General features: G+C 37.3%; 1 protein-coding gene across 2 annotated transcripts in view; it reads left to right on the plus strand.

The window, feature by feature from the left end:
• UBE2Q2 (ubiquitin conjugating enzyme E2 Q2) overlaps positions 1-22,852 on the plus strand; it is a 60,899-nt gene that overhangs the window by 18,965 nt on the left and 19,082 nt on the right. The window contains exons 3-8 of one of the 2 annotated variants that reach the window (XM_021099009.1): positions 346-450; positions 8,812-8,868; positions 12,328-12,468; positions 15,466-15,550; positions 17,923-17,983; positions 19,313-19,403. In XM_021099009.1, the coding sequence (XP_020954668.1) occupies positions 346-450; positions 8,812-8,868; positions 12,328-12,468; positions 15,466-15,550; positions 17,923-17,983; positions 19,313-19,403 (540 nt within the window). The remainder of the gene's footprint in view (positions 1-345; positions 451-8,811; positions 8,869-12,327; positions 12,469-15,465; positions 15,551-17,922; positions 17,984-19,312; positions 19,404-22,852) is intronic. The other variant, XM_021099010.1, reaches the window with a different exon arrangement.

Here is a 22,852-nt window from a genome sequence, read left to right on the forward strand (position 1 = left end):
CTTGTTTTTTTGTAGCGTCATTAATGTATTAATGTACTCTTCTAAGTTACTAAGAAAAAAAATAACTGAGAACTAGACAATACCTGGAGCTCCCCTTCCCTGCCTTTTTGTTGATGTCATTCTGTTAGGTATCCGTTGTAGGGGGTTACACTAAAGCCATAATAACTTTCTTATATAGCAGCCCCTAAAGTATTTTTAAATTACTGTTATTTTATCTGCAGGCTATAATTGAGCAGTAATAAACTTGTTCACTTCCTACTGGATTAGTTACAGTAGTTGTAGCATTATTCATATAATCTGAGGGCTCTTTAACATAATGCTTACTTACTGAAATGTGTTTTGTAGCTTCGTCAGCAATTGAAGTGGTTGATATGTGAACTCTGCAGACTATATAATCTTCCTAAGCACCTGGATGTTGAGATGCTAGATCAACCACTACCCACGGGTCAGGTAAAGTAAAAATTCTCTAGTGTTTTAAGAGTTAAGGTAAATATCTCAAACAAAAGTAAAATAGGATTTTTTTTTTTTTTTATACAGCTATTTAGGACTTTTTGTTTTCCTGTTGAACTGTTTTTTTAAATTTTGTTTTAGGTATGAAAAATAACGTTTTCATTCCTTGGAGCTACTGGTATTTACTCTGACAGGCAAACAGCTGATGCCCCCTCCCCACCACCACCTTTTTGTTGTTAGTATTCCTGGTTTCCATAACTGTCCCTTGCTTTTGCACTTGTTTGCTTTTGCTTATTCATTTACCTTCACCTGGAGTGCCATCTCTGTATGCCCATTTGTGCTTCTTAAGGCCTAACTCAAAGCAGCGGAAATACCCACTGGCTCACCACCACCTCTAACTTCTGTGGATTTCTGGATTTACCTATTTAGGCATAATTTTTTGAGTTTGCACTGTAATAAAGATTTAGCTCTCATACCACCCACTTACCCACCCACCTCCCCTTCCTAAAACATTATATTTAGTCATATGAATAATCACTATTTATCATTAGGACTTTGTAGAGTGTTCTATTGAGATAATTTAAGAAGTTATAAGAAGTTATAGTTTTTTTTTGTTTTGCAATGTCTTCCTTATAATAATGTCTTAGTTTAAAAAGTTGTGTTCTGTCTTTTTTCTGTGAGATCACTCTCTCGTCTAGAGCCTTTGGTTCTTCTGTATCAGTCTTGGCGGGTTGTTTTCAGCTGTCATCTTGAAATTTTTCTTGTCTCCTTTGCTGGAGTAGATCCATTGTTTCCTGATTCTGTGTCTTCTTTCCTGGCTTACCTCTTCTTAATTTGTGTGAGTGCTTAAGAAAAATCCTAAGACAACATAAAAGGGTAGAAAATTTTCTGAGTTCTGAATTTTCAAGAAAGACTACAGTCAGATTATCATAGGTTTATGCTTATTAGTTACATTACCTTATTAGCTAGGGCTAATTACCTGGTAACATGTGCATCAATATCCCATTTGCAAAATGGGAGAGATGGTAGTACACCTATATTTTAGGGGAGCTATGAAGATTAAATGAGTTGGTACATGTAGATCATTTAAAGCAGTGCCTGATGCATAGTAAATGCCCAGTAAGTGTTAATTACTATTACATTCTGCCTTCACTCGATAGTTTGGTTGAATATGTAATTCTAGGATGAAAATAATTTTCTCTCAGAATTTCAGAGATTGTGCTATTGTTTTCTAGTCAGTGGTGGTGTTGAAGCCTGATGCCTTTCTGACTCTTAAGTCATTTCTGCATGACTTTCAGGAAGCTTTTAGGACTTTGTCCTTTCCTTGGTGTTGTGAAATACCAAGACAGTGTACCGAGTTGTGGAGTTTTTGTTTTGTTTTGTTTTCCCATTGTTGTTGGGCACTCATTGTGGATGGACCTTCTCAAATTTGGAGTCTTGAATCTTTCTTTTTGAGTAAATGTTCTCATATTTTTCCCTGTGGTAACTTTCTTCATCCCATTCTGTATTTTCATTTTGGAATGCCTACTAATGGGATGTTAGACTTCCTCACTTGAGTCTTTATATCTCTTATCACTTTATTCCATCTTTTTGTCTTAATTTCAGATTCTACAACATTTTTCTTATCTTTCAGACTTCGGAAATTTTATTTGGACAGTCATAACTTTAAGTTTTATTGTGGTTTTTATTGCTGCTTAACCAGTTAACCCTAGAATTTAATGGCTTAAAACAATAGTTTATTCTATCTCTTATGATTTTGTGGGTTGATTAGCCTTAGCTGGACAGTTTTTCTGCTAATCTCACTGTGCAGTCAGATAACGTCTAGAATTGGTCGTTTGGACATGTGACAGCAGTGGGATGTCCAGCATGGCTTTTTCATTCCCATGTCTAGTGCCTCGCTGTTTCCTCACGTGGCCCTTCTCCTCAAATGGCATCTCGTCATCCTAGTGTCTTTTTCATGTAGCTTCTCTTTCTTTAGGAAGGTAGTCAGAATTTTTGTTTTTGTCTTCTAAGAGCACAAAAGTGGAAGCTACCAGGCTTTCTTAATGTTTAGATCTGAAACTGTCCCAGTGTCATTTCTACCACATTTATTGGCTAAAGCAAGTCACAGAGCCAGCCCAAACTGATAGTGGGAGGGGTTCATATAAGGGATAAATGCAGGAAGGTGTGGTTCATTGGGGGTCCTCTCCAAGGATGAAACCACAAGTTCTAAGAGCTTTTTCTTGTTCTCTGATTATTCCTTATTCATAGCATCCTATTTGTGTTTTATCAATGTAATGTATTCAAAAGTATCTTTAAGAAGTCACTTTGATACTTTTCCTGTACAGCATCTCTCTCTCTCCCTTTTTTTTTTTTTTTCTTTTTTTTTTAGGGCCATACCTGCAGTATATGGAAGTTCCCAAGGTAGGGGTCAAATTGAATTGGAGCTGCAGCTTCATGCATATACCACAGCCATAGCAGTGCTGGATCCAAGCCATATCTACGGTCTTCACTGTAGCTTGCAACAACACTGGATCCTTAATGCACTGAGTAAGGCCAGGGATTGAACCCATATCCTCAGTGGACACTATGTCAGGTTCTTAAGCCACTGAGCAACAATGGGAACTCCTAGCATCTCTTTCTCTTTAATAAGTTTAGTAAGTCTTTAATAATTTTTTCTAGTTTATTTTGGTCTTTTTCTTCTTTTTGAAGACTTTCCTCAGATAACTGTTTATTCTCTGTTGCTCATTCATATTTTTTCCTTCTTTTTTTCATTCGTATTTGAGAGAGGTACCGGAAGGCTGATTGGGAGTTCTTTGTGGCCAAAACTTGTCAACTGATAGGATTTAGGAGACAGTTTAAGCTGACTTCCAACCTCTGTCCCCTAACTCCTATATCCTGATATAATCATAAATGATAGCTGGAACTGTTTGGTTTCTCTGGATATGAAATCTTAAAATCTCTTGCTTGAGGTAGATATGTCTGCCTGGATTCTGCTTAAGGAGAGCAGTGTGTTTGAGGGCTGGACAGTGTGTTCTCTGTATGGGCTTTTGGTTAATTTATGTTTTCAGTCCTCTCCATTACACCTGCTGTCTAGTGTGCTTGGTGTCTTAGTGTCTAGAGCCCCTCCAGAGTGCTTCGGTACAGATTAGCTCCCCGATTATCCCCTAACCTATGGCTATACTTGTTTGCTTCATTAATTATTGTTTTTCCATTTGCTATCATCTTCTAACATGAACGAGTTCTTTTTGCTGCTGGTAGCCTCCTTTTATTTTTTGTTACCATTGTGTGTTTGTACAATGTTTATTCTTCATTGTAATTCTAGTGGAGCCTCAGGAAAGAGGAGAAAAATATATTGTGTTCTATTTTCCTTCTTTAGAATGTCTTCAGCTTAATGTTTTTCACTTAATAGTATATTGCGTGGAGTTCTCATTGTGGCTCATGGGTTAAGAACTGGACCTAGTGTCCTTAAGGAGGCAGGTGTGATCCCTGGCCTCGCTCAGTGGGTTAAGGGTCCAGCATTGCCACAAGCATAGATTGCAGATGCAGCTTGGATCTGGTGTTGCCTTGGCTGTGATGTAGGCCTGCAGCTGCAGCTCTGGTTTGACCCCTAACCTGGGAACTTCCATATGCCGTTGGTGCAGCCTTAAAAAGAAAAAAAACAAAAAACAATATATTGTGAATACAGTCCATGTAGGTTTACCTTGTTTTTCATGACTATGCATGTAATTCCATGTTAGGGATATAGTATAACTTGTTAATTACATGAAATGTCCTAATTTTGAATCATCCTGCATTCTCATGAAAAACATTTCTCACTTAGGTAGATTGGGGGTGGAACACAATAGATGTGCTATTTTATTTTTGGATTTTTCTGATTATGTGAAGTCGTAGTATAGTCTGTTTCCTTTTAGGCTCTTGTTTCATTTTGCTCTCAGGATTAAGTAATCTCATGGCTTGGGAAGCTTTGTGTGTTTTTTCTAAGATCTAAAGCAGTTTAAATCAGTTTTCAACTAGGACAGTTTTGCCTTCCATGGGACATGTGGAAATATCTGGAGATATTTTTTGGTTGTCACAGCTGGCCAATTTGGAGGAGTTTGTTATTGGTGTTTTTGTGGGTAGAGGGAATGTTACTAAACATCCTGAAGTGTTAGGACAGTTCCTCACAACAAAGAATTATTCAGACCAAAATATCAATAGTTCTAAGGTTGAGAAGCCCTTATTTTAACAAATATTTGAGCCTGCTCCACTTTTCCTTTTCTTCAGTCAGTTTTAGTAATTTTAGATTCTAAAATGTTGGTAACTTCACCTCCATGTTTGAAGCTGTTGTAAGATGTGCACAGTGTTCACTTTTTTTGTATCATCTTCATCTGTGGTTATAATCTTTTCATTTCTAAAGTTTTCTTTATCTTTTAAAATTTTTTTCCTTTTTGGCTACTTCACGGCATATGGAGTTCCTGGGCCAGGGATCGGATCCGAGCCAAAGTTGCAACCTAAGCCACAGCTGTGCCAATACCAGACCCTTAACCCACTGTGCCACATCCCAGCGCTTCCAAGATGCTGCCGATCCCATTGTGGCACAATGGGAACTCCCAAGTTATCTCGATTACTTTGTCAGAGGCTTTTTAAAAATTATAATGGTCTTTTGAAAGAATCAGCCTTTAGTTTTATTTGTTAAGCATGTTTTTCATTTTTTGCTCTAAGCTTAATCATTTCTCCTCCTTTTCTAATTAATTGGATCAATGTGATTTAAATTGCTTTTTTAACAAACATGTTGTAATGGTATTCATTTTCTTCTGAGTGATTTTTGACTTTATTCCACAGATTTAAAAATTTAGTATACTTCCTAAAAAACAGTTTGTATGTCCTAGGTAGTTTGATTTAATATCTTGCTCATATTTCTCTTCTTATTTTTTGAAAATGTTTTGAATAGTATGTCTTGAAAACCTGTAAACATAAGTTTAGTATAACCAGTACTTACAGTGAATACCTGGGAACTACCACCCGGCCACCACCCAGGTGAAGAATAGAACATTGCCAGCACTGCAGAGTTCTTCTGCAGCTCCTTCCAGATGATCATTCCCCTGTATGCTAATCCTCCCTTTACTTTTCTCTAGTTTTTTTTCACTCATTTGTGCACCCCTGAACAATATGGTTTAGTGTTTCCTGTTTTTTAGCTTCATATTAAGAGTCGTACTACATTTGTATTCTTTCTTGTTTGTCTTTTGCTCTGCATTGCACATTTTTTCACTCATATGTGTACCCCTGAACAATATGGTTTAGTGTTTCCTGTTTTTTAGCTTCATAGTAAGAGTCATACTACCTATGTATTCTTTCTTGTTTGTCATTTATATTGTGTATAGCTATAGTTCTGTTTCATTGCTGAATTTATTTCATTGTTTGTACTATAACATTTATCCATTTGTCTGCTTATTGATATTTGGGTTAATTCCCATTTGCTATTAGGAATAGTGCTACCATGATCATTCTTTTTTTTTTTTTTTGGTCTTTTTGCTATTTCTTTGGGCCGCTCCTGCGGTATATGGAGGTTCCCCGGCTAGGGGTCCAATAGGAGCTGTAGCTGCTGGCCTACGCCAGAGCCACAGCAACGCGGGATCTGAGCCACGTCTGCGACCTACACCATAGCTCACGGCAACGCCGGACCCTTAACCCACTGAGCAAGGGCAGGGACCGAACCCGCAACCTCATGGTTCCTAGTCGAATTCGTTAACCACTGTGCCATGATGGGAACTCCAAGCATGATCATTCTTGTCCATAGGACATGGTACCTCTATGCAAGTATGTCTCTGGACACATAAATGTTTAGGTTTTGGATTATGGGAGCATGAGGGTCAGTTTCTTCTTAAAGTCAAGAATTATTTAGAAAAAAATTTTTTTAACATTGCCAGGTGGCTTTGGGGTTTTTTAGTTTTTCATTGTGGTTAGAGAATATAGCCTATAACCTTTCAGCTGCATTATCAGCATTGCTTAGACTTAACCGTTGATACTACTGTTGTCTTTGCTTATTGCTGTGTATGTTCCGTGGTTGCCCCTCTCTGAAATACATTCCTGAATAATGTCTATTTTTTTTCTAGAAAGGATTTGTGGAGATGTATGGAGAATGTTCCTTGAATATTCAGTGTCTATTTTTATTATTCATTTAACAAATATCTCTCTGACTCAGTATAAAGTACTCTGTGTATTCTTTTTAAGTGCGGAGGATCCATTGGTGAATAAATGCAGGTATGGCTCCCATCCTGATGGAGCTAGATATAGAATTCTAAGTTTATAATTGAGTCTCTTTCACCTTCTTTACATTTTTTCCTTCTGACATTTATTGTTGCAGATGAAAAGTCTGATGCCTGTGTAATTCATAGCTTTTTCTATATTTTTTCTTTCTGGAACTTGATGGGGTTTTTCTCTTTAACTGTGAAGTATGTTATACTTTTCAACATTCTTTTGGGGTATTCAGAGCCATTTGATATTCTGAAGGCCTTAGATAGTTTGGCAACTTTTATCTCTTTCTTTCTCTTGTCTTCTGAATGAATGCCTGGTGGCTATTACATCTCTGATTCCTGTCTCCATTTTCTGTAACTCTTTGTTCATCACCTCCCCCTCTCCTCCCATCAAAGGGAATGTCACAGTTTGGTTGTGTTAATAATCATAAATGTTTTGTTCATTCAAGTTCATTGTGCCCTCTGGCCTTCTGAGTTTATGTTTTTTTGTTTTTTCTTTCAGGAGGGGGGTCTTTCTGATTTCCCCAGAACTGTCTTGTCTTTTACATAATTGTGGATGCAGTATCTTCTCAGTTACTCCTAAAGATTCCAATTAGATTTTTGTTTTATTCTGTTTTATTCAGTAATGCTTCAGGTCAGTTCTTTTGTTTGTTCAGCTTGGTGCCTTTCTTTCAGAGTGCTCCTTTTTTTCAGTATCTTGTGATTCCTGCTCGTTTATAGATGAAGTATACCATTGACCAATATCAGTTGTTATGAAGGTCCTTAGCAATTACTAGTCTTTTTTGCTGTGGCCATCCCCTTCTGGTTCACACAGCAGTGTTCTGCCTGTGGCGTGTGAATGGGGGAGGTGCTGGCAGGTGGACTTTACAACTCCTGAGTAAAAGGAAGAGAAAACTGTGGAGACATTTTGCTGCTACATTGAATTACATCAGACGGTTCTGTCTTTTCTCTCTGGTTCTCACACAAGAGGCCATCAAGATAGGCCTCTTATATGAACGTGATCCTTACCAGCTGTGGTTGGAAACAAATACAAAAAGAATTTCTGGGGAAAAAAAATCCTACTAACTTTATGTACTGTGTGTTCTGGAAACTTGTCTTTATGAACTCTTGACAAAACTAGCTACAAAGGTCCTTTCTAAAATCCCACCAGGAATGATTATTGTATCTCATACAGAAATATCTGTGGTAAATAACATTGTGGAAAAGAGAAATAGGACTTCCTGCTGTAGCGCAATGGGTTAACGAACTGGCTTGTGTCTGTGGCGTTCCATCCCCAGCCTGGCTCAGTGGGTTAAGGGTCCTGCAGCTGTGGTGTAAGTAGCAGCTGCGTCTCGGATTTGATCCGTGTCCTGGGAAATTCCACATGCCACAGGTGTGGCCGAAAAAGCAAAAAAGAAAAAAAAAGAGGAAGAATAAAGGAAAATAGCCCTTTAGGAAAATGGTGATGACTTTATAATTTTTAGTTTGTAGTGTATATGATCTTTTAAAATGAGACAGCAGAATTTATGGAAAGAGGCTTTTCAAAACTCAAAAGATAGATATATTAAGGAACCCATGGTTTGGAGTATTTAAGTCAAAGAAGTCATTGACCTTATATACATAGCTGTATGTATAAAATATTTTCATATTTAATTTTTTTTTTAGGGCTGCACCTGCAGCATGTGGAAGTTGCCAGGATAGGGGTCCAATTAGAGCTACAGCTGCCGGCCAAGCCACAGCCACACCAGATCCAAGCCAATCTGTGCCTGCACCACAGCTCATGGCGATGCAGATCCTTAACCCACTGAGCAGGGCCAGGGTTTGAACCCACATCCTCATGGATACTAGTCGGGTTCATTACTGCTGAGCCACAAGGGGAACTCCGGTTTTCGTATTTTAAATTAGAATATGTTATAAAATTATGTTTGATTCCCTTTGTTAATTCCTAAGGCATCTATTAAGTGGAATTGTTCAAAATTCTTTTTAAAAAGCCAAAAAAATAGGATTTGTCAAATCAAAGCTGAAATTAAATGTTTCAACTCTACAAAGCTGTGTTAGTGGAACTGTAGTGACGGGTGATTGATAGTTTGTCCTTAAAGTCTTCTGATGTACTCAGCGTGTGCTTATTTGTTCTGCATAGTCCTGGTAAACACTTTTTCCTTTTCAGAATGGCACAACAGAAGAGGTGACTTCAGAGGAAGAGGAAGAGGAAGAGATGGCTGAAGTAGGTATTTTATGTAAGAATAACATTTCATTAATATCTTCATTTTTGAACATTTCAGTAATTCTCTAATCTCCTTTATGAAACCATTTTTAATGTGGAATAATGAAAAGCACATTGTATTTGGAACTTACTACAATTTCTAAGATCTGGCTTTATCTCTAATTCATGTTACACTTTTGAGCAGATTGCTTATCTGATCTATTTGGATTTGATTTCATGAAAAGTAAGAGGTCTTAACATTCATCCCTAAAATTAAATTTAATCAACACTTAACCTGATTTCGTTTAAGGAAAAAATACTAAGTTTCAAAGGTTTTGTGTTTGAATAAAAGGAGAATTTGGGAACATTTCAAGGACTTTTCACTAGAAGTAATGAAACTATCTCATGTTGAAAAATTATCTAAGAATATCATAGCGCAAATTCCAAAGAAATTGAGCTTACACCAGTTTAGTTTCCAGTCATTGATAAAATTTTTGAGTTTTTCAGTCTCTGAAGCTTTGCATTTATTTATGTATTTATTTATTTATTGTCTTTTCTAGGGCCGCACCTGCGGCATATGGAGGTTCCCAGGCTAGGGGTCTAGTCAGAGCTGCAGCTGCCGCCTTCACCACAGCCACAGCAACTCGGGATCCTTAACCCACTGAGCGAGGCCAGGGATTGAACCCACAATCTCATGGTTCCTAGTTGGATTCGTTTACTACTGAGCCACAACGGGAACTCCTGAAGCTTTGCATTTAAATTCAAACTTGATAATGAAGATTTTTGTCTATACATTGACCTGAAAAAAGGTATTTGAGTTCCACAGTCTTGGTGTTAAAATATTTTTCTGTTGTAGATCTTAGAATTAATTCAGGGTATTACCATTTTTCTTGATTTGGAAATATTTAAATCTAAAATGCACTTTTCAGGGAGTTTCTTGTTGGCCTAGCTAATTAAGGGTTTGATGTTGTCACTGCTGTGGCTTGGATTCAGTCCTTGGCCAGGAACTTCGCATGCTGTGGGTGTGGCCAAACAACAACAACAACACTTGTTAGTATATGCCTTAGGACTAAAGTAATTGTGGGTTTGTTTTGTTTTGTGAGTCTGAATGTAAAATAATTTTTAACATTGTCCAGTTAAAACGATTTTGGGAGATAAGAGTTTTTTAATGTTTTCATGCAGTTTAACTTAGGTGAAATAAACTGCATGGAAACATTAAACCTTTTCCATGGGTCTCCTGTATAGTAAAGTAGACGTAGTACTCTATAAAGAGTTTATGTGCCTTTTTTTCTCCCTCACAAGGTAATGTAAAGAAAGGACATCAACATTTAGGGAAATCTAGAAAGGTAAGATGGACTTTGGAGATGTCAGATTAGGATAGGTGAAAAGAAGATATTCTAGGCAACTAAAACAATGTAGTAAAAAGGCCAAGAACAGTAGTTCCCATCTTGGCTCAGTGGTTGACAAACCTGACTAATATCCACTAGGACTTAGGTTCAATCCCTGGCCTTGCTCAGTGGGTTAAGAGCCAGTGTTGCCATGACCTGTGGTATAGGTTGCAGGTGTGGTTTGGATCCAGCGTTGCTGTGGTGTAGGCTGGCAGCTATAGCTCCTATTCGATCCCTCACCTGGAAACCTCCATATGCTGTGAGCGTGGCTCTTAAAAAATAAAAGAAAAACGGCCTAGAACAACCCTGGGCATGGTGTGTTTGGGTACACTGGAAGCTGTCCTTTTGGGAAAAGATTGATGTGTTGGAGTCTTGTAAAGCAAATTTGGCTAGAAAAGACAGATGGCTGAGTCTTAATTAGAGACAAATGTGTTTATATCTTGTATGATTGTTGATAAGAAAGCCTTAAGCTGAGAAAATTGTTTTATAGAGATGATGATGATGAATTCTGTGTTAATACTTGAGTGGAGAAATTTTGTGGATAGGAATGTGGCTGAGGTTGAAGGTGGAAGAGGAGATACAGGCTAAGGGCATTTGTGAGAACTCTGAAGAAAACAAATATAAGATGGAAAATCACAGCTGACAGGTGCAAACCAGGGAAGAGAGTTCCATGAAGCATGAAGTCATAGACAGGGTCTGAATAAGAAGGGAATGTAATAGGGATTGAAATGGATGGCAGTCCAAGGAAGAGCCCATTGAGTCTGGATGGAAGTGGTCTAAATTAACCTTGTCTAGAAATCACAGTGAATTAGGCTGTTTGATAAAGCATAAACTGCTTCTTTAGAGATTTGATGATTGAAGTAAAATAGAAGTAAGATAATAGAAAAAGGTTAGGATTTTTTAAAATTCCGCGTATATTCGTATATGTGTAAGAACAGATGATGAGGGAAAGGAGGGAGAATTACGTGATGATTAAAAATGTTAGCCTCAAGATATTCAGGTTCTTTTTCTAACTTTTCTCCTAATTATAAAAATCAGTAGGTGCTCACTACAGAAAACTTTGAACAGATGAAAAAGCACTAAATGTCTCTAGAGATGATTATTAATATTTCAGTTTTTGTCCTTCTAAGTCTCTTTTTTTTCCCATTGTGCTTATTTTGGCATAATTAAGACTATAGGAGTTCCCACTGTGGCTCTGTGTGTTAAGAACCCAACATAGTATCCGTGAGGATGTGGGTTTGGTCCCTGGCCTTGCTCAGTGAATTAAGGATCCAAGATTGCTACAAGCTGTGGTGTAGGTTGCAGATGGGGCTTGGATCCGGTGTGGTTATGGCTGTGGTGTAGGTTAACCTTGTAGCTGTGTCTCTGATTCCACCCCTGGCCTGGGAACTCCCATATGCCACAGGTGCAGCCCTTTAAAAAAAAAAAACAAAACAAAACTATATATTCAGTTTTGTAGTCTGTTTTTTATTTCATTATAGATACAGAAGAAATCATTATACTGTGTTGTTCTTCTCGTATTCCACTGAATTGAGTTAACTGTTTTGGTGTTTTTTTGGCTGTGGCACATGGAAGTTCCCAGGCCAGGGATCAGACCTACCCCACAGCAGCAACCCAAGCCACTGCAGTGATAATGCCGGATCCTTAATCCACTGTGCCACAGGGAAACTCATGTTCCAGTATTTTGCACATGAAGATTTTGTTTGCTTTTATGTTTATGAAGTTGAAAGGCGTTTTCATGCCTGAATTTGTGTTCATGTTTTAGACCAGTTTCTTGCAATAGATTTCTAAAAGTTAAGGTTCCTGGTACCTCATGCTAAACTATTTCAAAAGTTTCTCTTAATAGGAGATTTAAATTTTAATATGGCTTTTTGGTGATAGTTATGGTTTTGTGAAACTATTAAATATACTTTACTCTAGCTTTAAGTAAACTATAGGTTTTCAAAGGAGAAAACCTTTTGAATTGAATGTGAAGGCCTTTTCTCTTTTCCCAGAGAATACATGTGTTCTCTCTTATCTGTCCTCTAAATCAAGAATAATTTAGCTTTTGGCATAAAACTTGAATAAGCTAAAATGTTTATTTTTTTTGTAGGATATAGAAGACTTGGATCACTATGAAATGAAGGAAGAAGAGCCTATAAATGGAAAAAAGTCAGAGGATGAAGGAATTGAAAAAGAAAATTTGGCAATATTAGAGAAAATTAGGAAGACTCAAAGGCAAGACCATCTAAATGTAAGTATGTACAATTATCTAGAACCCAGACTTTTGTGGTTAAGTAGTTATAGTTGACCGTTGAACAATGCTGGCTTAGGGGTGCCAACCCCACACAGAAATCCATGTATAACGTTGTAGCCAGTCCTCCATTTCTGCAGTTCCACCTCTGAGGATTCAGCTAACTGCAGATCATATCGTATGCATTTACTGAAAAAAGAAATCTGCATGTAAGTGTATCCTTTCAGTTCAAATCATGTTGTTCAAGAGTGAACTGTACAGGAACAATATAAATACAGGGCAATTCAGTACGATAACAATCTCAGCCACCCCCCTCTGTCCCTGCCTTAGTTGTAGATTCAGCCATATGTTTTGTTGCCCTGTTTTTCCCCCTGACATTTCTCATCTGTTCACTCTACCTTGTTCATCTGCTTTTCTACCTTGTTCGTCTGAAATCGTTTACTTTGCAGCCTGTTTGTTTATTCTGTTATCTCTGCTTACCCTTCTCCTTTGGGATCTGTAAATTTAAATTCAGTCTTTCCCATAAAGTATAATTCACATTCTTTCTTCTCCATGAAGTTGCCGTCTGGTTTGTCCTGCTCTGACCAACCCAAAAGTAATTTGTTCTTTTGACTTAACATCTCTTGTATGTGAAGCAGAATGGTGACAAACACAGCTGTGTGGCTTCAGTTTCCTCAACTCACTAATGTGTACGTTGGGTACTTTTTCGATGATTCCTGTCATTAATAAATGAGAATGATGTGTATAAAATGCCCAGGCAGAGGAGGGAAACATCAAGTGAAAATCTAGCTGTCCATCTCAACACTTACTTTCTACTTCGTATTAGAGCCATTATCAACCCTGTGAAATTTGAGGACCAGTTCTTTTGTCCGAGCACAGGTTCTAAAACACCGGGGATGAATTATTAGGCAAGGAGAGGTCAGGGGTGGTACACAAGTAGATTACTCTCCCTTCTTCAGTCTTACTTACTGTATTAATTTTGGCAGATCTTTGTTTAGAGAGCAAAGAAATTTAGCTATGCCCGTATCTTAATTATTTTAAAAAACCCTGTGATATCTAAATGAAGGATATTTACTCTACTTGGTATATTTTGTTATTGCTTCCAGTTTGTGTGTTAGAATCAAAACAATTACAAATTATTGACCACTGTCACATGACACACTAAGCTAAGGTCTTTAAACTTCTTATACCTTCTAATTTTATTTTCATAACCACTGTGTGAAGTACTCTTTACTCTGTAGATGTGAAACTGGGGTTTTAACCCATTAAGTAATGCAGCCAAAGTCCCACAGCTAGGAAGTAATTAATATCTTTTATAAGTCTATTTTCTACTCCACCTCAAAGTGTAGTGCAACTTTTAAAGTGCAACATTTAAAATTTTACAAGATAAGTGGGATGGAAATCCTGTGAAATTGGATTGTGATGATCATTATACAACTACAGATGTGATAAATTCATTGAGTAATTAAAAAAAAAGAAAATTTTACAAGATAAGTTTTTTTTTTTTTAAATTCAGAAGACATTCTGAATGTTTTTGTCTTATGATAAATAGTTCCATTCATATATTCAGTCTTAGGATAAGATACTGGTGCATTTACATTTTTCAGAGAAGTTGGAACACTTAAAAGAACTGAAATCAGTTGCATGTATGTGCTCCTGTTGTTTCTTAGTTTCTTAATAAGTAAGCTAGATCCTTGTATAACATTCTTACTTATAGTCTGATTAATGGAGCTGCTTTAGTTAATGTCTCATGTGGAGGGTCTTCCAGTATTTTCAAAAATCTGTGGGGCTGGTACGCATCTGTTAGATTGGCCAAACCTAGAACACTGACACCACCAACTGCTGGTGAGGATACGGAGCAATAGGACACTTTGCTAATTGCTAATGGGAATGCAGAATGGCAAAGCCACATTAGAAGGTGGTCTGGCAGACTGTCAAAAAAACTAGACATACTCTCAACATACAATCCAGCAGTTGCAGTCCTTATTATTTCCCCAGATGATTTGAAAGTTATGTCCACACAAAAACCTGTACATGGATGTTTATAACAGCTTTGTTCGTAATTGCCAAAACTTGGAAGCAAGCAAGATATCCTTCAGTCGGTAAATTGGATAAATAAACTGTAGAATATTATTCTCTTCTGTAAGTAAATAAATAATGAGCTGTCAAACCGTGGAAGGACATGGGGACACCTTAAATCCATATTACGAGGGATGAATGAAGCCAGTCTGAAAAGGCTGCATACTGTGTTTTCAACTGTATGACATTCTGGAAAAGGAAAAACTGTGGAAACAGTAAAAATGTGTGTGGTTGCTAGGGGGTTGGGGTTGGGGGATAGGATGAATAGGCAGAGCATGGAGGATTTTTAGTGCAGTGAAAATACTCTCTATGGTACTACAGTGGTTGGATATGTGTCATTATACATTTGTCTGGCTCAATAAAAGGTACAGCAGCAGAAGTAAACCTTAAGGTAAATTATGGATTTCAGGTGATAACGATGTGTTAGAATAGATTCATTTGTAAGAAATGTACCCTCTGGAGGATGCTGGTAATAAGGGAGACTGCGTTGTGGGGGGGCTTTTATATGGGAAATCGCTGTACCTTCCTCTCAATTTTGCTATGAACCTAAAACTGCCCACCCCAAATAAAATCATAAAATAGAAAAGAAAAATAGTTTTAAAAAAACTGATGAAATTTGAAATAGTTGAGTTCTAGGCTACTGTAGGGGCCAGGGTGATCTGGATATAGGTTAGCTTTTTTTTTTTTTTTTTTCTTCAGATGGTAACAAATAGTAGATTAATCATACATGTCCGAATTTATATTCCTATTGAAACTTTGTGATCCTTGATTTAATTTAACTTTTTTGATTTCTTAAAATGTTGAGTGGTGATCCATTTTTACAACCTCTTTGTAAGCATTTATTTCAGATTCAAATACTTTAAATCCTTAGTTATTTGAATCAATAGATCCTAGTAAACAGTAAATTTTATGTTTCAGGGTGCAGTGTCTGGGTCTGTACAAGCTTCAGATAGACTTATGAAAGAGCTCAGGGACATATACAGATCACAGAGTTATAAAACAGGTAAGGACCTCTGGATCTCTGCTGTCTGTCGTTCTTATGCCCTTGTTAGTATTTAGAGAGTAACTTCATTTCTCATGTTATATAACTGAACAGAAACAGAAATGCTTATTAGTTTTACTTTAGGAATGTGAAACACAAATTTAATCAAGTTTTCAGAAGATGGGGATAAAAATTGGATGAGTTTACTTATTGTTTGGATTTTTAAAAATTGTTTTTATGGATACATAATTTTTTGTCTTTTTGCTAACAGAGCTTAGCTCTTATGATTTTTTATCTTCTGGAAAAAGTATAAGAAATATCTGCTTTGGAAAGTAAATAAGATGAGTATGTAGTACTGAACAAAGAACTGTTGTCAAGTTGATTTTTACGATTTTTTCCCCCCCTTTTTTGAAAACAACAGTTCTTACTATAGAGGTAGTTTTGGTATTAGATAGATAGATTTAAAAAAGATTTAAAAAAAAATTTATAGTTTGACTCGAGTTCTTTCTTTCCCAATAAGACTTAAATATTGTGGGAGTTCTGGTCATGGCTCAGTGGTAACAAACACAACTAGTATCCAGGAGGATATGAGGGTTCAATCCCTGGCCTTGGTCAGTGGGTTAAGGATCTGGCATTGCCATGAGCTGTGGTGTAGGTGGCAGACTCTGCTCAGATCCTCGGCTGTAGCTCCGATTTAACCCTTAGCCTGGGAATGTCCATGTGCCATGGGTGTGGCCCTAAAAAGACCAAAAAAAAAAAAAGTTAAATATTATGGAACCTCTCTAATTGAAGTAAAATTCTCTTATATTGTTGCAGAGTCTTAACACTACTGAAAAAGGAGAGAGCCAAACTTTATTTTGTTTAAAAATAGTAGCATTATGATTCAGAATTTTCAGAGTGAATCATTAGGGCTTACTTAAAAACAAACAAGCAAAAAAAAAATTCCTTTATTGAGTGTGAGATAAGCCAAACTTGTTTCTGAGATTTTAGAAGTTTTGGGGTCTTACCATTTCTTCTTAAAAGAGATCCAAAAATTTGTGTGTAGAAACCTAATAAAGGTAAATAATTGAATACTGGTTTACCTTAAAATGTTAAATCATCACTTGTTACAGCATTATTTGTAATGGCAAAAAAAAAATGATAACCAGATATAGGGTAGGATTAATTAAATTGTTTATCCATAAAGTAAATTGCTACAGAGTTATTAAAAAGATTGACAATAGATTTTTTAAAATTTTTTTATTTTTTGTTTTTTTAGGGCTGCATCTGGGGCATATATGGAGGTTCCCGGGCTAGGGGGTCTAATCAGAGCTGTTGCTGCCAGCCTACTCCAGAGCCACAGCAGTGCCAGATCTGAGCTGCATCTTCGACCTACACCACAGCTCGAGGCAATGCTGGATCCTTAACCCACTGAGCAAGGCTAGGGATTGAACCCACAACCTCATGGTTCCTAGTCGGATTCGTTTCCGCTGTGCCATGACGAGAACGCCTGACAATAGATTTTTTTTTTTTTTTCCTTTCTTTTTAGGGCCTCACCCGTGGCATATGGAGGTTCCCAGGCTAGGGCTTGAATCAGAGCTGTAGCCACTAGCCTACACCACAGCCACAGCAACACAGGATCTGAGTTGAGTCTGTGACCTACACCACAGCTCACAGTAACACCAGATCCTTAACCTACTGAGCAAGGCCAGGGATTGAAACTTCGTCCCCATGGATGTTAGTCAGATTCATTAACCGCTAAGCCACTGTGGGAACTCCTAAAAAGTTTGACAATAGTTTTCTAAATACTAAGTTGGAATGATGCCTCCAGCAGTTGAAGATTATAAAACTATATGTAGAGGGATTCCATTTTTATAGAAGTATTTGCATACACATGGGAGAAAAAACTTAAAATACCTATGATTTTGCATGATCTTTTTTTTTTCCTCTTACTTAATGGTAAGTTAGTTTCCCAGCCCAAAGAATCCTCTTCATTGATGGCTTTAGTTAATTGTTAAGGGCATAGGATAGTCAGCTCCAGAGCCAAAATATTCACAATACGGCTTAGTTGTTCTGTGTTTTAATAGCAAAATTTCTAGCTTTTAGAGAGGGATAAATTAGAAGTTTGGAAATTAACATATACACACTACTATATAGAAAATAGGTTACCAACAAGGACCTACTCTATTATAGCACAGGGAACTCTAGTCAACGAATCTGAAAAAGAATGGATATATATATATATGAATAACTGATTCACTTTGCTGTAACACAACATTGTAACTCAACTATACTACAATAAAATAAAGAAAAATCTCTACCTTTTGTTGCCTATTTAGTGTGTATATGTTTATACCAAATCAATAGTTAGAAAATCAAATGAAGAGTAACTAATGTGCTCTATACCTTTACAGGGATTTATTCAGTGGAACTCATAAATGACAGTTTATATGACTGGCATGTTAAACTGCAGAAGTAAGTGTGTTTTACTGCTAACCCACTTTTTAATGGTAGGCTATCACAATGGAGATTCCCCCCCCCCTTAATTTGATACCTTTTTACTATGGCTTTACTTAGAACTGTAGATCTTGTTTCTATAGAAGTAGTTCTTAAGTGGTTAAAATGAGCTGTTTATTAAGGCTTAATCAGTAAAGTGAAAAAGAAGGACCGTGTATGCGAAAAAGTTTTTCATAGAGTTATTAAGACATTTGGGAAGTGTAAAAACAAGTGTATTTAGTAATTCGATGAGATTGACTGTGATAACCAGTTTACATTTGAAAGAAGGAATTAGAGTAATACCTGAATGTATAGAACAGTTGTAAACAAATTTAGATTTTATTTTTTATTTTTTTTGTCTTTTTGTCTTTTTTAGGGCCACATCCGTGGCATATGGAGGTTCCCAGGCTAGGGGTCCAATTGGAGCTGTAGCTGCTGGCCTATGCCACAGCCATGACAACGCAGGATCCAAGCCTCGTCTGCAACCTACACCACAGCTCACGGCAATGCCAGATCCTTAACCCACTGAGAGAGGCCAGGGGTTGAAACCCTCAACCTCATGGTTCCTAGTCATATTCGTTAACCACTGAGCCATGATGGGAACTCCCAACAAATTTAAATTTTTTTTTGTTGTTGTTGTCTCTTTGCTATTTCTTTGGGCCGCTCCCGCAACATATGGAGGTTCCCAGGCTAGGGGTCGAATCGGAGCTGTAGCCACTGGCCTACACCACAGCCACAGCAACGCGGGATCCGAGCCGCATCTGCAACCTACACCACAGCTCATGGCAACACCAGATCGTTAACCCACTGAGCAAGGGCAGGGACCGAACCCGCAACCTCATGGTTCCTAGTCGGATTCTTAACCACTGTGCCACGACGGGAACTCCCCAACAAATTTAAATTTTTGATAGTGATTTCACTTGTTCTGGTCTTGTCCATGGTAAAGTTCTCTTCTTGAACCCCTTTTCTAACAATACAGTTTTAGAGAAGCAGATTAAATTTTTGAGAAAATTAGATACATATGACTGTTTCCTTTAGAATAACTCTAATTTCAAATCCCTTTAGGAGAATAGGTTTAGAATACTATGATCTTTTTTTGGACATTTAATTCCAAGAAGTTGGAGGTTAAAGTGATGTGATTTGTTTTTCCAGAGACTGTAGAGCAGCTTTAGATCTTCTCTGTTTGGAACTTACCCTAGGGGCTCTGTGTATCTTTTGGAATGGTTCATTTTTGAGGTTAAAAAAAAAAAAATCTGATTTTTTGTTTGAACCGTTTTTTTGTTTGTTTGTTTGTTTTGTGATTCTTAGGGTTGATCCTGATAGTCCTTTGCACAGTGATCTTCAGATCTTAAAAGAAAAAGAAGGCATAGAATATATTTTGCTTAACTTCTCTTTTAAGGTAAGAAAATTGTAAGGAGACTCCACATGCTTCTAATGGCAACAAATATTTATATAATTTCTTTGGAAAACCATTTGGTATAGTTTGGTAAAGTAGAAGATACTCATACCCTGTGGTCCAGGAATTCTCCTCCTAGATGAATAAGCTGCAAGAAATGAATACTTAAGATAAACACAAGAATATTCAAAGCTGCATTGTTTATAATAGCCCAAGTGTCTGTTCCAATAAAGTGGCTAATTGTGGTGTTCATAAAACAATAGAGCTATGTGCAACAAGATAGATGAATCTTAAACACAAGATTGAGCAAAAGAAACCAGATCCCCAAAACATGTTTTGTATAATGTCATTTATATAGAGCTGAAAAATAGGTAAAACTAAATTATATTATTTAGGGGATGTGTTCTCATTGTAGGTAGTAATCCTCGCAATGGAGGGACAATTGGCACTTGGAGTGAAAAAGTCTTAGATAGTTTAATGGCCATTAAGGGACCAGAGTATGTAAAGAGATACACGGTGTATCTGTGGTGTTAAAATTTTGTATGGGAGCAGGACAGGGAGGAATTAGGGACAATTTTTTTTTTCTTCTCTTTAGGGCCGCATGTGTAGCATATGGAAGTTCACAGGGTAGGGGTCAAATCAGAGCTGCAGCTGCTGGCCTCTGCCACAGCCACAACAAACTCAGGATCCTAGCTGCAACTGATACTTAAACTACTGAGGGAGGCCAGGGATCAAACCCGCACCCTCATGGGTACTAGTCAGGTTCATTAGTGCTGAGCCACAATGGGAACTCCAGGACAGATTATTTTAAAAAGGCTTCTGGCGGGACAGAAATGAAAAGGCTGAGAAACATTTATGGATTCATACCTGAGTAACAGAACCATCAAGAGAAAGGTAGGATTACCGTACAGTTTAGGATGATAGCACATCTAGATGAGAGGGAGGGAGTTGCAAGCTGAAAGGGACACCTGGGGACTTGGATACTGGCTGTTGTGTATTTCTTGACCAGGGTGGTGATTGTGTGGATACTGGTTTATGCTAATGTGTATCGGTATACCTTTATATTTTATGTACTTTTCTGAATTCATATGTTGTATTTAACAAAGTATTTTTAAAAGATGCCAAAAAATTAAGATTAAAGAATAACAGTGGAATCTAGATAAAATGTATTTATTAAGATTTTAATGTAGAATCTGGATAAATGTAGTAATTTTAAGTTTTTGTTTAAAAAACTGGGAAGTGTTTCTGAGGGGATAAATTTTAATTATCTTTTTGACTTGTTCTTTGAAATTGAGAAAAAAATTGTGTAACAGTTGTCTTGCAGATGAACTTTTTCTTCTATTTCAATTACGTAGATTTTGATACATTAGGTGCTGTAGAAAGCTTGAGGGCATGGGGGCATTGAAATTATAATCCCTGTTCAAGAGCCTGTAGTCTTTCTGGGAGAAACCTGTGATGCAAGCTGTAGGGCTTTGGAGATTGTAGTGAAGAGTCTGGAAGCTTACCTTCATGCGATAAAAAGCCATCAGAGGTTTTTCCAGCACAGGCATGATACATCTGTTAGGCTTTTTATTTTATTTTTAAAAAGCAGTTAGTATGGCTTCAGCATCAGAGTTAGGCTTGAATAGGATAGAGTACGTTTCTGGGAGACCAGTTGGGGGCTTTGATTTTAATCTGGGCAAAGAGTAATGAAGGTTGGTAGTGGTAGGAATAGGTGAGAATAGACGGGGTATTGTAAAAAGGAGTAATTTTCTGACAGCTTCTTACTTAGCTTTTGTGTGTATATATTCTTGTTTAGGCTTATATCCTCACTTATGATTGAACTTAATTCAGATAGCCCAAATGTCAAATGTTATTTTTCTACAGTTTTATTATTGTAGAAATTACGTGATTATCAACTGGGTTGTCTTCCTAGAGAGTGAATCTGGTATGTATTTCCTGAAGTTGCTAGTGACTGTGTTTATAGTGATTCGTATGGTGGGAAAAAAAAACCTATTGGACTTGTTAAAAAAAAAAATGCGTGAAAAAGATTTTTAACCTGAGATCTTCCCACTCACTCTCTCCTTCAGAGATATCTTTAAAGGAATATGAAATCTTGACCAGGAAATTGAAGGACTTTGGGCTGTGGATAGTGTTTTCAGTATATTTTTCTGCTCTAGCTAGAACTTTGGGGAGGGGATGATTTGGGGAGCAAATGGCTGAAATTCTGTTGGATTTGTGTTTCTGGACTATGGTTCCCGATACCAGAAAGAGGGCCTTTGCTAGGGCTGGAGTATTTAAGAGGCCTGGGAAGAATGCCCTGAGCTAACTGACCTTGTGAAGAAGACTTTAAACTGAATTGTCAAGTTATTGGTATTGGAAGTCATAGACTCTGGAGGGTAGGAGGTGTGACTCAGGAAGAAGCATTCACAGAAGGAGCATGAACAGTATCTAGGGCCTCAGATGTCCATGGTGACAACTTGAAAGTCGTGAAGAAGAGGAATGCTGAGGTAGTGTATGACACAGGATGGGGCAGGGAGAAAGGGGCAGGAGGAACCTTGATAGAAAATGTGTGGTGCTACATATGCTTTTAAGGAAGTGGTGGTCTGGCTTTCAGGCCACGTCTAAACTACTGAGGTGAATTCTGAGGGTAGTACTTTAAGAAGGGTGTATTTAGATACATTTGGCTTCATTTAGAGAATAGTAGCAAGGATTAGAAGATTCCACACTATGTCTTAAGGTAGCTGGTGAAATTGTGGATTTGGAGAGGAGAACATGGAGATTCACGATAGCTTGTCTTCAGCTGTTTGAAGGGGTGTGTACATAGAAGTATTTGATTTTGTTTTTGATGAATAGAGAGCATGACAATAGATTTAGTAATAAGCTAAACTGTAAAGGGATGATTTTCTATTCAATATAAGGGAGTGATTTATAACTATTTATAGCCCTCCAGTGATGTCATCTTTCAAAAATAGAATGTTCCTCATCATTGAGAACAGCTTGGAAGGCTAAGATGTTGATTTGGAAATCGGATAACTTTAAGAGATCCTTGTAAATCCAGATAGTCTTAGTTTCTGAGTTAGTATACCTCAATAACTCACATAATCTATTTTAGCAGAAACCTTCCTCCACTGACCCCCCAAAGCCTTTACCTCTCACCGCTGCTTCAATACGCCTTTTTATTCCTGTAAAATCTTGATTACTAAGTTCCAAGGTACAGAGTTGGTAGAATACCTGGAGCTTGGTGTGGAGTAGTTACTCTGAAGGATTACTTAAAATGAAGAGAGTTCGTCTCATTGTCATAAGCAATTAAAAGTAGTCACTCATTTGGGATCACATATTTAAATATCTAAAATACAGGAAATTAAAGAAAGTTGTACTTCACCAAGCTTTGCATCTGTGCCTTTCTTTATCTGTAAAATTGTAGATAAAAGGTGAGCTGCTTATTTGGAAGTAGATTATAATAACTGTCA

The sequence above is a fragment of the Sus scrofa genome, chromosome 7 (assembly GCF_000003025.6).
Source record: "Sus scrofa isolate TJ Tabasco breed Duroc chromosome 7, Sscrofa11.1, whole genome shotgun sequence".
Classification (NCBI taxonomy): domain Eukaryota; kingdom Metazoa; phylum Chordata; class Mammalia; order Artiodactyla; family Suidae; genus Sus; species Sus scrofa.